Source organism: Mytilus edulis, chromosome 7 (assembly GCF_963676685.1).
Source record: "Mytilus edulis chromosome 7, xbMytEdul2.2, whole genome shotgun sequence".
Lineage (NCBI taxonomy): Eukaryota > Metazoa > Mollusca > Bivalvia > Mytilida > Mytilidae > Mytilus > Mytilus edulis.
Window position 1 is genome coordinate 66,768,230 of NC_092350.1, and position 16,369 is coordinate 66,784,598.

At 31.4% G+C, this 16,369-nt stretch overlaps 1 protein-coding gene across 1 annotated transcript; it reads left to right on the forward strand.

Moving 5' to 3' along the window:
- LOC139483349 (paramyosin-like) lies at positions 1-8,366 on the forward strand. Its single transcript, XM_071267373.1, has 4 exons — positions 1-800; positions 2,128-2,265; positions 3,029-3,181; positions 8,204-8,366. The coding sequence occupies exons 1-4, from the start codon at positions 1-3 to the stop codon at positions 8,364-8,366; spliced, it is 1,254 nt and encodes a 417-aa protein (XP_071123474.1).
- Positions 8,367-16,369: the final 8,003 nt, after the last annotated feature.

Here is a 16,369-nt window from a genome sequence, read left to right on the forward strand (position 1 = left end):
ATGTCGGAAGCACAGTTGTCATATGAGAAATGTTCTATGTGTTATGATCAAATAGGAACTTTATTTTGTCACGATTGTGAAAAAATATTGTGTATGCAATGTCGTACATTTCATGATAGAATTCCATTGACCAAAGGACATGTGGTAATAGATTCACATAGTGAAGGTCGTGGTATTTTCAAACCGAAACCTGTTTGCACGACACATAAAACGGAATTCTTTTCAGTTTGCTTGGATTGTGATTGTTTGATCTGCAACGAATGCATCCTTTCTATTCATAATGGACACAAATTAGGTAAAATTAAGGATGCTTCGGAGACTTCACGTGAAATTACAAGAAATATCATAGAAGATTTAAAATCGAAAGTAAATGTGACTTCCGACATGTTGAAAGAAATCAGAACAGCTCAAATACCAAAGTTGCAATTGGATTGTGAAAACTTTATTGGAATGATTTCTACGACATCAAACGAATTTCAGCAAATTATAAATCATACAACAAAAATAAGCAAAACAAAAACGAGTGATTTTTGTCAGTCAGAAAATGAACCAATTCTTGAATTTTCGGCTCATCTTGAATGTCTTCAAGACAGTTACACTAAAACATGCACACAATTTGAAAATATTCTTCAAGAAAAACATGATGTAACATTTCTGTCTACAAAGAAATCTCTTCAGAAAGATTTAGATAATTTAGAAGAAATACCAGAGATGATAAAACCAAAAACATTAGATGCATTTCAACTGGAAGATTTTGTCAATTCAGTGATAGAAGAAATACAACAGAAATTCACCATTGGGTAAGATTTGTTCAACTTTAAAAAAACTGATGGAACCCCAAACTACTTCAAATTGAAAAATAACCATACAAAGTATAAACATAAAATAATGTTAAATATTATTTGCCATTTTTTATCAAACATCTATTTTAGTGGTCGAGGACCAGTTACCGTCACCTTTGGTCAGTATAGTTGAATTTATCTTCTATGAGGTGTAGAAAATTAGAAGATATTCCATTGACAAGGAAAGTCAATGCTAAAATTGACAAAATTTTCGAGAAATTGCTCCTATTAAAAAGCATATTCACAATTTCCTAGGCAGCAACAGAAATCATCCTCAAAATAATGAAATAAACATGACAGGAGCAGCAGAAGCAACCCTCCCCCAAATTGTTTATTTTATTTTCGAAATTAACCTATATTACCCTGTATCAGTAATGGCTGGAGCAATATATGATATTCATGCGACACCAACAGTCCCAAACTTCCAACAAAAACAAACAAAATGTCGTAGACCAGATCTGAAAAGCAACCAACATGTATTTCGAAACAAACACACTTTTAATCAATAGTTATCAAAGGTACCAGGATTATAATTTAATACGCCATACGCGCGTTTCGTCTACATAAGACTCATCAGTGACGCTCATATCAAAATATTTATAAAGTCAAACAAGTACAAAGTTGAATAGCATTGAAAAGAAAGCAAATAACCTCCTTTGCTAGCATTAAAAAACATACTTCACCCGGACATCACAAAGCGTTATACATTGTTACAAGGAAAACGAAAGGCTGATATTATCTGTAATTGACTTTTTCATAGAGTACGCGCACATAAGATCTAATTGATTGCGATATTAATGTGCTTCTGAGACGGAGTAGCTACCCTTTAATTTGGGTTTACCCATTGTTATCTACACCTCTGCCTGAATAGGATAATTCCTGTACTTTTCTTTTTAACGACTAATTGAAATTTCAATTGCTCAAATATTGGGCGTTATTTTATCCTAAATAAAAAAAAAAAAAAAAAAGAAAACGAAATAAACATATTGCATACGAAATTGTAAAACGATATCAGTCTGTGTACTGGGTTTAAACACCTACAAATAAATGATATCCATTTTCCGTTTTTTTGGTGCTCTTTAAGCTAACCTTGTATTTTATATAATGAACATCTACTGAAAAGCCAATCATAACTGAATCAAGTTAACTGTTTTATTGAGGTGTATATTATATTCACCGACATCATATAAGTATGATTTGAAGTTCATATAAAGTTCGTTATTTAATAAATTGCACGGTACTCCAGATTTACGATTAGCATTACATCTAAAGAATTTACTTTTAGTATTCTAATTGAAAAAAAGAATCAAGTTGATGAGCTAACAACGGAATTGATGAAACAGAAATCTAAATCAAAAGATCTAGAAATGGAGAAGAACAAATTACAGAAGAGGTTGGACGAAAGGGAACTGGACATAGAACAGTAATATATATTAATATGTTATCTAAGAAAAACAAAACAATTATATGACGTCCTATTAATACTTTAGATATCTTCATTTTATTTCTTGTTCTACAATGCACCTACTATATATTGATTATAAATAGATCTATTTCAATTCAAAAGTTATAGACAATTAATTTTCAATAAAAGGAACACAGTAAAACACAGTTTTGACTTGTGTTATATACCTCTATTTGCTATTTCTGGTTACCGGAAATGTAGGACATAATTTAGCCTGTTTATTGTATTTTACGGGACTGTATACCTTTGTTTGTGCTTGTCGGCGGCGAGCAATTAGTGTCGTCTGTCATCCATGTGTTTGATAAAATGGCTGTAGAATAAAATTTAGATATCGATATTCAAAAGCGTGACTTCAATCTTATTAGTCATGGCAGATCTTTTTGTTAAAGAAAAAAAACCCCGACAAAACAATAAAACGATCGCAATCGTAAAAGACAATAGTCTGATTTGGGGTTTTCTATCACCGACTAATAAATCAGATCAATTTCCTTTTTTTATGCTCTTTTTTGCCAAACTTTTTAATACATTCTTTAAATATCAACCCGATCGAAAGCCAATCGTGACAGAATTGTTTTATTGAGTTGTATGATTTCTTCAGCTACATCATCTTCTGAAGAACTTAACTTTCCAGTTTCAAATGTAAATGGATACCTAACGCAACCTAAGACTTTTAAGAAAGATGGATGTTTAAGGTCAATATTTATGATTTTCTAAATTTCAGACTCCTAACTGAAAACAGAAAAGCTATGCAAACACTTAAGCAAGAATTGAAGGATGAAAAAGCTAAACCATGTGGACTAGATGAAAGAAAATTAGAAAATCGAGAAGATAGAGAAGAAATACAAGGTAGAAAGAAGTATTTGGACTTTACAAAGTACGTAAAAAAAGTTCATGTTTGTACGATTCTGCTTGAATATCTACAGTCACCTGACCTAATTTTTTATGTAAAGTATAGCAGTTTAAAAAAAATATTTCTGATTTTTTATCATTGTTATGAAATCCTAAAAAAAAGACAAATGTCAATACCTAAATAACCGCAAGACATATATAAATACAAAACCCGAACTTATTGAAACATAGAAAAGAAGCCAATACTCATCTATTTTTTATCATTTTTATTTAAGCTTAATGTTGATCCTTAACTAATAAAAAATTAAACTAAAGGATGTGATCGATTTCAATTTGGTTTCCTATGTAATTGATTGTGATGATGTAAATAGTTTTTAAACACATATTCGAAAGATATTTATTACAAAATACTCAACCATAATGAGTGATATGCAATCTTTATAGGAACAAACTGCTATTTAACATTGGTGACATTCTATCCTGTACTTGTAAGATTAATTAAGTCTTCTTAAATCGAGTTTTTTTTTATCGGGATGAATCAAACAATAACTTTGACAACATGTTGAAAATCATTCAAAGTATTAAATTCTGCATAAAGGATACTAAATAAAAAATAAAATATCTAATATCGTTGACAATGAGGCAAGCATCCACCCTGATAACAAAACGGTGTAGATCAAATCATATAACGGTAACCGTATGACCTTCAACAATAAGCATATCTCGTTTCTTATAGTAAGCTGTTAAAGTTCCATTGTAGCAAAATATAAGACAGTACAATTAAGGAGAACAACAGTCTTATATTATAAAAAAAACAGTCATAAAAAAAGATATATGACGGGCAGAAATTGCCCACAACCTCTGAATTACAGGCTACTGACTAACAACAGACAAAAACGAAATACGACATGGTTAAAAACTTGGAAACAACGTTTAATAGTTTCATGCGTCCGAGGCGCTTTTCTGGATTTACCTTCACCAGGAACGGTCAAAACCAAACATCTGAAATCCGAGGATGTATAAGTACCGAAACCGTTGAGGAGCTATATGACAAGAATAACTAAAATATAACCAAATTATCTAGAGTTAACTATGCCTGAGGGGGTTAAATCCTTAAACATGCTATCAAGCACTCACTCCTTCTTATTTTTTAAGATTTTGTATATCAAACCCGGCTTACTTTTTCTCAACTATTGAGATTAACAATAAACATATATCCAGATGACCGGTGTTGGCTCGTTATTCTCTATAATTGAAAGTTTTTGTAATTAGAGGTAGTTTTACTTCATCTTGTGGGTTCAGTTAGGAGATAACACTAAACACACAAAAACAAATGTAAAATCACAAAAATACTGAACTCCGTGGGAAATTCCTTAATAAAGTGGCAAAATCAAATAATAAAACACATCAAACGAATGGCAAACTACTGTCATATTTTGTAAATGAAAGTCACTTTTTTTACCATGGTTTAAGTCAAGCCAGGATTGTATATAACATGTCAATTGTTCTAAATGCAAACTATCTGTTGTTTCAATGCAAAAATTAATTGTACACCTCATAGAAACAAAATAAGCTTCAAAATAAAAGTTCAAATTACGATAACCGTGAAAGCAGTGCATTTCGTTGGTAATATATCTGTTATTGGTTTAAAACAAAAGTTATGATAAAGGTAACTAAATAAGCATGGTTTATGTTAGGTAATTGCCAGATTGTTATCAGCTGTCTATTTACCGTTCAATTTGTCTGAAGTTATATAAACATTAGACGGTTTCTTTGTAAAGAAAATGTTCTTGCTCCCACAGAAAAAGCTTAAAAAAATTTGTTCTTATATGTAAATCGTACAATACGGGCAAAATGCTAGGTTGCATTCATAAGTATCTAAATAATCCTGTTATTTTAATCATTTCTAAGTTCATTACAGTAAGGTTTGGACTGTAAAATATATTTCATGTGATTAGGATCTTACTGAAGTTTATGAAGATAAATAAATCATGTAAATGTTTTCATGATTTTTTTTGTATTATAAAACTTGAGGATGGTTTCTTGTATTTAAGATATATCTGAGTCAACTTTATTCAATGAAACATAATGTATAACCGTCATATGTATGATTAGTATTATCAAATTCAAACGTATTACATCTTCTATCAAAACTATCGAAATTAGTTATATCCGAACTTTTGATTTTTCATCCCTGTATACCACCATTCCTCATGTCAAATTGAAAATAACTTAAAATAGATTTTCAATATAGAAATGGTAGCACATGCCAATAATTTATTGCTTTGTGATACGGAATATTTTGCTGCAATTGACAAAAAGATAAATCTTGCTGCACAGAAGAATAAGTGATGAGTACATGTATAATGAAGTTTATTATTGACAACATACTTGTTGAATTTAGAGGTAAATGTTCTCATCAAATCGTCGGCATTCCTATGAGACCGAACTGTACGCCTCTCTTTGTCGACTTCTCCTTTTATTCATATGATCCGGAGTTTCTTCAGACACTTATCAATAACAAGAAGATAAAAAAAACCGGATCATTTAATTTCTCATTCAGATATATTAATGATGTTCCTTCCATTTACAACCGAACATTTTCTGATTGTGTTCCATTAATATATTTTCTAGGAACAATTATCAAATTAAAGAAACAACAGACACGGCTTTCGCTGCTTCATCTATAAACTTATACCTGGAATTTGACATCGCTGGTCATCTCAGCACCAGAATATGTGATAAACGGGACGATTTCAATTTTGAAGTTATAATTTCCACAACTGTAGCTGCAATATACCACCTTCACCTGCATATGTGATATAAATTTTCCATTCATTCACTCATTTGGTATTCAAAAGCATGCAGCTGCTACTTCGACTTTACAAATCGTCAACAGCACCTGGGCAGAAAGTTGATGAACCGGGATTATATCTTTCAAAGCACGTATTGTCCATTTTCTTAAAATGTTCAACGGAAGATACCCAGACCTAGATAATAGATATTTCGTTTCAACTTCACATAATACAAGATGTATTTTGTATCATCTTTATGACATTTTATATTGTTCTTTGATTTTATTTAAATTTGTATAATTTAATCTTTACTCTTTAGTCCATTTTTGGTATATTCTTTTGGCGCGGCTAGATATTTTTACATCCCGCCATTCTGTTATTATGCTGTGGTAATTTCTGTATTCTTGTCTTTTATTTTTGCTTATGAACTTTGGCAATATAGTGTCTATTTGTCATTTTTTGTTTTTCTTTGTTTGAATAGTTATTTTTGTACATTTGGATTTGGATTGTAACATATGATTGACTGCTGTATCCCATTTTTAAAAACAATATTTACCTATTACGTCTTTTTATTGTCAATATAATTGAAAGCTATGTGCGATATAAGTGAGAAAGATAGATGTTTATCGTCGGAATTCCTATTTGACCAACAACATAAGAAACAAACAAAAATATGAGGACCTCTTCTAATACTCATATGAGTTGGAGTTTCTGACACTGCTGACACTTATTTTAAAAAGATGATAAAAAACAGGATAATTTAATTTCACGTTCAGATATATTGATGATGTTATTTCCATTAACAACCGACATTTGTATGCCCCACCTACGATAGTAGAGGGGCATTATGTTTTCTGGTCTTTGCGTCCGTCCGTCCGTCCGTCCGTCCGTCCGTCCGTCCGTTCGTCCGTCCGTCCGTCCGTCCGTTCGTCCGTCCGTCTGTCCGTCCGTTCGTCCGTCCGTCTGTCCGTTCGTTCGTCCGTCCGTCTGTCCCGCTTCAGGTTAAAGTTTTTGGTCGAGGTAGTTTTTGATGAAGTTGAAGTCCAATCGACTTCAAACTTGGTACACATGTTCCCTATGATATGATCTTTCTAATTTTAATGCCAAATTAGAGATTTTACCCCAATTTCACGGTCCACTGAACATAGAAAATGATAGAGCGAGTGGGGCATTCGTGTACTGAGGACACATGCTTGTTCTGATTGGGTTCCATTAAACATTTAATATATCTTCGAGAAACAATTATCAAAATAAAGAAACAACAGACACGTCTTTCTCCCGCTTCATCTTTAGACTGATACCTCGACATTAACATCAGTGGTCATCTCAGTGCTAGAATCTGTCAGAAACGAGGCAATTTTAATGTTGAAATATAAATTTCCTCCACCATAGCAGCAGTATATCAGTTTCACCTGCATATTGAATATACATTTCCCATTCATTCAATCATTCGGTATTTAAGAGCATGCAGCTGGTACTCCGATTTTAAAAATCGTCAATAGCCCCTTGGCAGAAAGTTGATGAACTGGGGTTATGTCAAAGAACATAGCGTCCTTTTAAAAACAAGTTCATCGGAAGATACCAAGACCTAGTTGATTTTAAATATTCCGTATCAACTTCACATAATACATGACAGCCTTAAAGTATTGTTCTTTATGACTTTTTTTAGTATTCTTTCTTTTAATTTTTATTTATATATTTAAACCTTTATTTTTTAGTCCATTTTTGGTATATTCTGTTGCCGTGGCTATGTATTTATACATTTTGCCAAAGGTGTTATCATGCTATGATAATTTTTGTTTTCTTGTCTTTCATTTTTGTCTATTTGCTTTTACAATAGAGTGTCCATTTGTTTTTCTTTAATTAGAAAGTTTTTTTTTGTATAAAGTGGTTAGGATTGTAACACATGGTTGACTGCTGTACCCCTATTTTAGAAATTTTTACTCACACATTGATGCCAATATATTGGAAAGCTATATGACAGCAATACAAGTGAGACGTTAAGCCAGCTATAAATCAGCTTTAATCCACCGTATTATACATAAGGATATTCCTGTACTAAAGCTGGAAAGTGACAGTTGTTTTCTTTTCGTTTATTGTATGTTAGTTTTTATATTGCCATTTGTTAAGGGAATTTCCGTTTTGAAAATCCAGAGAAATAGATTATTTTGTTATTTTACTTTTTTATCACGTGAAAACATGTCGTTGGTATGATTTGTCGATAAACGAATTTTTATTAATGTTCCTCACAGGTGGCAGAATGCAAGTAGACACATACCTTTCAGAATTGATGAAAGTTTGACCAAGTTACCTAATCCAATTGAAGAAAATTCAATAATCAATTCAAAAGGAAAACAGAGAGAACATATTGTGAAGAAAGACAATGGCAAGGATATCTCACAAAATGTCCGATGAAAAAGTTGAGGAAAAAAATCCCAACAATTAGATGATGACAAACAAGACGTAGAATACAGATACTACAGAGGACGATTTATTGCTTATAAGCCCAATGATAAAAAATGGTTTTATGTTCATTAAGTCATAGCATTTATGCAGCACATTTATCTACGAAATTTACAGAGTACATATGTTTACTCTCTGATTAATATTTATATCAGAATATCATCTGGGGTTTCTCATCGGAGAACGGTTATATTTTAATCTTCACCTTTGTGTTTTATGATTTATTAATATATTAAATATAACATGCAAGTATTTTGAGGAAAACATCATACCAAATCGAAAAAAAAAATTGCTTCACCAGTTGATCACGTAAGTCTTTACGTTGTCCTGCGCTACGTGAGACAATGAATATGGTTGATTTCTCCCTCCATAAATCAATTAACACCAGTACAATTTCAAAAAAGTCTTCTTACTTGCCAAAACAAAATGGCCTGTTATTGAACCAATCGCCAAATATAATGTATAATCAAGCGCTGCAACATATTGCAATGTTGATAAAGATTTCTAAAGTTTAGCATGTTTTCCTTATTAAGATCAGGAAGGACAAAACTTATATTATGTTAGTTATAATGATATGCATTTTCTTTCATTTTAGTTGTAGAAGGTAATTGGATATATATAATGTTGCAAAAACAAAATGTATGGATAATTTTGTATCACAAATTTTCTCCATCAGCATGTTACTGGAAAAAATTAGAACAATTGTGGATTGTAATACTAACGACTTACTAATAGTTGATACAAATATCTCATATAAACACCTTGTTCAAATTGATTTAATGTTTAATGCTTTAGCCATAAGGAAGACCTCAGGTGCACATGAGATCTATTTAAAAATATGATTGGTTTTTTTTCTCAGTCTTTAAAGTTTGATTAAGTAAGTAAATAGTTTGTCTATCAGTTTTGAATCAATTTTGGTCTAGGTTTTGTCTGATTATGTCGATATTTTGATTTATGATTGTATTATCTTCGGTATTGGTCGCCTTTTTAACTGTAAATGTTGTCTTTGAGATACAAAAAAGGAGAGTTTGTACTCATGCTAGTATTAATCTCCGACACACACAATGAACGTGTTCAACATCGATATCTTGCATTGGTTGCCTTTGCATATCATATAAAAATAAGAAGATGCGTTATGATTATAGGGACTCCGTAAGCAAGGAAATGTTTTGTTGTTTTTCTAGCAATTTGCAGTTTACCATCCTTATCTGTATACTGAAAAAATCGAAAGGGGATCTGAGTCGCCATTTTGAAAAGTAACTCCAGAAGAACGGGCACAATAAAAGTTAATATGTTTTTTTTTCTTTAAAAATTCTCTTTTTATCGGAATTTCATACGTCTAAGAACATTAAATTGTTTTGATACATTCTCTATAAAGTCGTCTATTTGCTTGGTCAACTTGCAGTCACTACTAATAAGTAAACCTAAATGTTTTTGAATTTTTGATACTAAACAGTATGATGTTAGTTTCATTTGGATTAGATTTCACTGTCAAATTATTTGCCCAGGTTTTAGTAATTCATTAATCGATATTGATCATGGATTGAAGCTTAAAGGGACCCAGTAACGAGCCTTGCGGAGTACCAGCTTTAAGATTGCCTATATCGGAAGTTTCCTCTTTTAATAGTACCCTCTGGGTTTTATTAGTTAAATAAGTTGAAAACCATTATAACAACTTTCCTTTTATATTTTATCTTTCTAATTTAAGAAGTAGGCCCTTATCCAGACTCAATCGAATGCCTTACTGACATCAGCAAACTTGTATAAAATTTATTGTCTTAAGCGTACACAATAGAATGGTACATCTTAATTAGTTGATGAAAAGTAGAAAAGCGGGGTATGAAAACAACTAGAATTTAAACAAAAGTTTTTTTAGAAACTAAATGATTTAACATATGTTCAATGTTTTTCCTGGTACCTTGGTCACACAAGAAAGAAATGAAACTGGTCTTTAATAAGACGGCATTGACTTATCTCCATTTTAAAATAATGGAATAACATCTGTTAATTTCCAATCTTTATAAAGTATTTTTTAGAGAGCGAGTTATTCAACAGAATACATAAGAGCAGTGCAATTAGACAATATACGTATAGTGTCTTGAAATATGAAATTTATTTGTATGAGGCTTAGAAACGGGAAAATGCGAGGTTCTACCGAGCATTTTCCCGTTTCGTGCCGAACAGAAATAAATTTCATATTTCAAGACACTATACGTATATTGTTTTTATACTGAAATCGATAAAATACTAAAAAAATAATAAAAATATGAAACAAATATTATTAAAAAAAAAGTGTTTGGAATTTCCCCCTTGGGGTACCATTTTGGGGTATTTCCCTATGAGCGTAGTTTAGGCGGTAAGCATTGACAATTTACGGAATTAGAAAGGGAAAATGAATTTAATTAATAGCATTTAATAAACATGGTATATAAATTACCAATTTGAAGACATAACAGGTTTAAATTCATAAAAGTTTGACCATTGTTACTACACGTTGTCATGGTTGTGACGTGACGTTGTAAGTAGGCGGGGCTTATAGGTGAGTTGAGGTCATTGACGTATAAAGCTAACGTTTATACGTATAGCTTTATCTGTATAGTAAAATAGCTGATTGCAGTATAATATCCTTTTTGTGTTTTACAGTTATCATCATTCTAATACTGATTTTGTCTGGGCAAACAACTTTATTTGGATCCAAAGTAGAAATAATATCTTCAATTTCTTCTTCAGTTACAGTAATTTCTGACAAAACTTTATTACCTCTATCATCGAAGTCAGGCATTTTTTTTGTTTTCGTCATCTAAGCTAGCTATTTAACAGAAATATTTATTTAAAATATTAACTATTTCTTTTGCATCATAAGAGAATTCGGAATAATTTTTTTTTGCCACGACGGAATATCATAAGAAGATCTGTCTGTCTTCTTAATAATGAGTTTATGACTAACTCTACTACTTACTTGTTTAGCTCATTTAAGTTTTTATTAATATTTTCATTAAAAGTTTTGTTAATTTGTTTCATTAAATAATTCACTCGATTTCTTGTGTTTTTAAATTTCCTTTAGGAGTGCTTTGATATTTTTTAAATGTTTTTCAAAACCGCTCGTTTTCTCATTTCTTTACACAGACTTGAATTAAAGCTGAAATTATTATTAGATCAAATGATTTCTTCTTTTTTTGGGAATACAAGATTCCGTCACTTTTATAAATTCGTGCATAAATATACTGCTAGATTCATGGACGCTAATATCATTTTAAAGTAATTTATTCCATTCGACCTCTGAAACCATCTGTTTCATTAAATTATAATCCCCTCTTTTATAGTTCCATATTGTACGTTTGAAACTTTCGAGTTACTAAACCCGCTTTTGACTGTAATGTAAGTGCTTGTATAATCAATCATGTCTCTATTGATAGGTCTAATTGAAATGGAATCTGTTTATAATATTGGGTATAAAAGGACAACAAACCAGTTCGGGAATTAAAATGAGTAGCATTGTTATTATAAAAGATCAGACAATTAATATTTGGTCATGTTAGTTTATCACTGATACATTTCGGTAGGTTTAGTACGAAAACTTTATTTAGATCACCTATATATATACTATGATTCGTTTTGTCTAATGCCCTCCTCAACAGTATATCTTATAGCGACTAAATATTACACGATGAAAAGCGCTCAGATCGATAAGTAACGTTAATCAATTTAACGTGCAATTGTTTTTCAATTCAAACTATATAAAGTAATTTTGAAGTTTTAAAGGCACGTTACACATGTGAAACATAATGAGTACAAGTTAAATAGGAAATATAAATATTATCATATACCGCCAATAAGATATGTCATATACCGCGGATAAGATGTGGCATAGTATCAAATTGCATAGTTTCATGCATTGACAAACTATAATCTCTATACGTATGATAAAGTCAACTATGTATTTCTTTACCAATATAGTTTTTGCAAATTTACATTATTTGTGTCATAAGTCTGAGTGATGTATGAAAAAAGTCAATGTCGGCGTGTGTAATTGAAGACATCTTCAAGTAAAAAGTCGACAGAAAGACATTGCTACCAAATATATAGAATTATAATCTCTAATTGATAACTCGTGCAGATAATTCGTACCATTAATTGTCTTTTTGTTACTTATGCCATTTTATCAAAGGGAGACTGTTTTGTAATTTCTTAGTTGTGTATGTTAAAGATAAATGTGTTTTTTGTTATTTAATATGCTTCATATTTATTGTGCAACATTGGAATGTTTTGTTTTAAAAAAATATTATAGAATGACCTGTAGATATTCATTTGTTCTTACTATGTCGTTGCTTCAAATCGATGTTGCATTCACTTTTCCATAACACAAGAGTGATATTTAATTTTGTCCCTTTGATGTTAGTCAACGAGGGTATCACCAGCCCAGTAGCCAGTACTTCGGTACTGGTATGAAATACGGACTTTTTTAGTTATTTAAATTTGCTGTTACCAAAGGCTAGAAATTATTATAAATTAAGGAATGTATCTCCCTCATGCAAAGCTCTGATTCCTTTCACGGATTTGTCTATACTTCTTGGACCTTTTGGATTATAGCTCTTCGTCTTTTATATAAGCTTTGGATTTCAAATATTTTGGCCACGACTATCACTGAAGAGACATATTTTGTCGAAATGCGCATCTGGTGCAGGAAAATTGGTACCGTTAATGTAATTACTACCACTGGGTCGATGCCTCTGCTGGTGGACTGTTAGTCCCCTAGGGTATCACCAGCCCAGTAGCCAGTACTTCGGTACTGGTATAAAAATGCGGATTTTATGAGTTACTTAAATTTGCTGTTACTTAAGGTTAGAAATTATTATAAATTAAGGAATGTATCTCCCTCATGCAAAGCTCTGATTCCTTTCACGGATTTGGCTATACTTCTTTGACCTTTTGGATTATGGCACTTCATCTTTTATATAAGCTTTGGATTTCAAATATTTTACTTCAAATAACATGCTTTTTAAAAGACTGTTATACATTAATCATATCTAAATAACAGAACAAAAATGCAGAACAAAGTTAAAGGTGCGTTTCCTTGTTTTTCAGATATAAGCCATTGAAAGTATGGCAGGAATCGATTCCCTCTAGATTTTCCTAATAATTATAAAAAAGAAGATGTGGTATGATTGCCAATGAGACAACTGTCCATAAGAGACCAACATGACACAGACATTAACAACTATAGGTCACCGTACGGCATTCAACAAAGCAAAGCACATACCGCATAGTCAGCTATAAAAGGCCCCGATATGACAATGTAAAACAATTCAAACGAGAAAACAAACGGCCTTCTTTTTTTTTTCTTCGCATTTTTTATTTTTATATTAATACTTGTTTATTACAAATATTTCCTGTTTACAATTTCCTCAGTTGCCCAGGATGCAAACTGTGGATTCCCGTTTACATTTAAACCAACTGTCCGGGAAGTAGGAGGCTGAAAAGTGCACTGTATTATCAGAAAAATAGTATAAATGTAGTAATACTTATATTGTTTTATATGACACTGAGTGAAAAAAGAAATATCTTTCTAGAATGTAATACTAGTTATAAATAACATAACCATGGATTACCGTAATCAATATAAATTAAATAAAAAAAAACCAGACCACATAAAATTGTGACTGTTATCTCCTGCGAGGTATGTACTTATAGTATAAAATTAATTAATGTGTTTATTTTCTCTTTGTCTAATGTATAATTCGATAAGTAACAGGGTACAGATTTCATATGTGTTATCATGTATGATTTCATTTTGTTTCTTATTTTCCACAAGGACCATTTTGTCAAAATAAAAAAGAGATTTACATGTAAAGTTTGGTTCGATTGACCACTGCTATCTCTCAAAAGCATAAAATGTTTTAAATTTTCATCATCTAGTTGAATATTCCATAATGTAAAAATATCTTTGATTTTACTAATGATTAAACGGCCTTATTTAAATTAAAAAAAAATGAACGAAAAACAAATATGTGACTCAAAAACAAACGACAACAACTGAATTACAGGCTCCTGACTTGGGACAGGCACTCACATAAATAATGTGACGGGATCCCAACCCTCCTCCTAACCTGGGACAGTGGTATAACAGTACAACATAAGAAAAAATATAAAAATCAGTTGAAAAAGGCTTAACTCATCAGATGGACAAAACACAAGTGGACGTGGCCGGGTACTTGTACATCCCGACAACAAAAAGACACTAGGAACAGATCTGAGAGTACTCGCAGTTATCTGACACCTAGTTCAAACCCACTAATAACTTATAAAAAAATTCATGCATCTAAGACTAAACTATCAATCCGTACACATGATAGTTGGTTGTACAAAATACCGAGTCACGTCGTGCAAATTCCCACTCTGTCAATCAGTCATATTCATTAACAGGCCATGTTCGGTACTTAGCAGATACTGACATACAACATAAATGATGAACAACAATCTAAAACGTAGTAAAAATGTCGTTACTTAGTTTAGACACTGACACATAGTATAGAAGAACCAATTTATGATGACCATAAAATTTACGGAGTGTTTTCCCCCCCTCCTCATAACTATGTTGGTGTATTATCTGCATAAGGAGCACACTACTGTATATGATGTACATATAGTTCGAACATTCACGAGATAAACGTTTCAATTGAGATATGTAAACACCATCCGATGGAGAACATGAAGAGGAGGGAATGTTACTGCTGAGAAATGGGAAATTGATAATTGGTAAGTTGAAATCATCCGGTTTGTCATAAATTCTAGTGTGAACTCGTCAATCTGTGTCAATATTGAGGACATGATCAAGCCATAACGCAGTTCTTCTTGTATTAGTAATATCCTTATTTCAAGTCTTTTAATAAGAAGGATCTGATTTAAATCTGCTTTATACGAGTATAAAAACAAAAATCTATTTACGAGAAAAATTAAGACAAATAGAATTCACAGAAAACATTTCATACCAGACTTTTTGTAGCTGACTATTCAGTATGGCTTTGCTTATTGTTGTAGTCCAAACGGTGACCTATAGTTGTTAATTTCTGTTTTTTATGGTCTCTTGTGCATATTTGTCTCATTGACAATCATTCCACATCTCTTTTTGTATATATATATATATATATATATAAACTAAATAATTAACTAAAGGCAGGAAACATTAACAAAATCAACTGTTATCTAAACCATCATGTCACCGTGAGATTGCTGCATACATTTACTTAGTGACCAGTTTATATTCAATAGTCATCATAGATATGTTTAAAATAAACTCCAGCAAAATGATAAGTGAAAATTAATAATATTGCATAAATTCTAGTGTGAACTCGTCAATCTGTGTCAATATTGAGGACAAGATCAAGCCATAACGCAGTTCTTCTTGTATTAGTAATATCCTTATTTCAAGTCTTTTAATAAGAAGGATCTGATTTAAATCTGCTTTATACGAGTATAAAAACACAACAAAAATCTATTTACGAGAAAAATTAAGACAAATAGAATTCACAGAAAACATTTCATACCAGACTTTTTGTAGCTGACTATTCAGTATGGCTTTGCTTATTGTTGTAGTCCAAACGGTGACCTATAGTTGTTAATTTCTGTTTTTTATGGTCTCTTGTGCATATTTGTCTCATTGACAATCATTCCACATCTCTTTTTGTATATATATATATATAAACTAAATAATTAACTAAAGGCAGGAAACATTAACAAAATCAACTGTTATCTAAGCCATCATGTCACCGTGAGATTGCTGCATACATTTACTTAGTGACCAGTTTATATTCAATAGTCATCATAGATATGTTTAAAATAAACTCCACCAAAATGATAAGTGAAAATTAATAATATTGCAGAATTATGGCAATTTTAAACCTAAATGTAGGTCCTGGATCTCAGCTATCAGTCATCTTGGTTTTTTCTTTAAACAC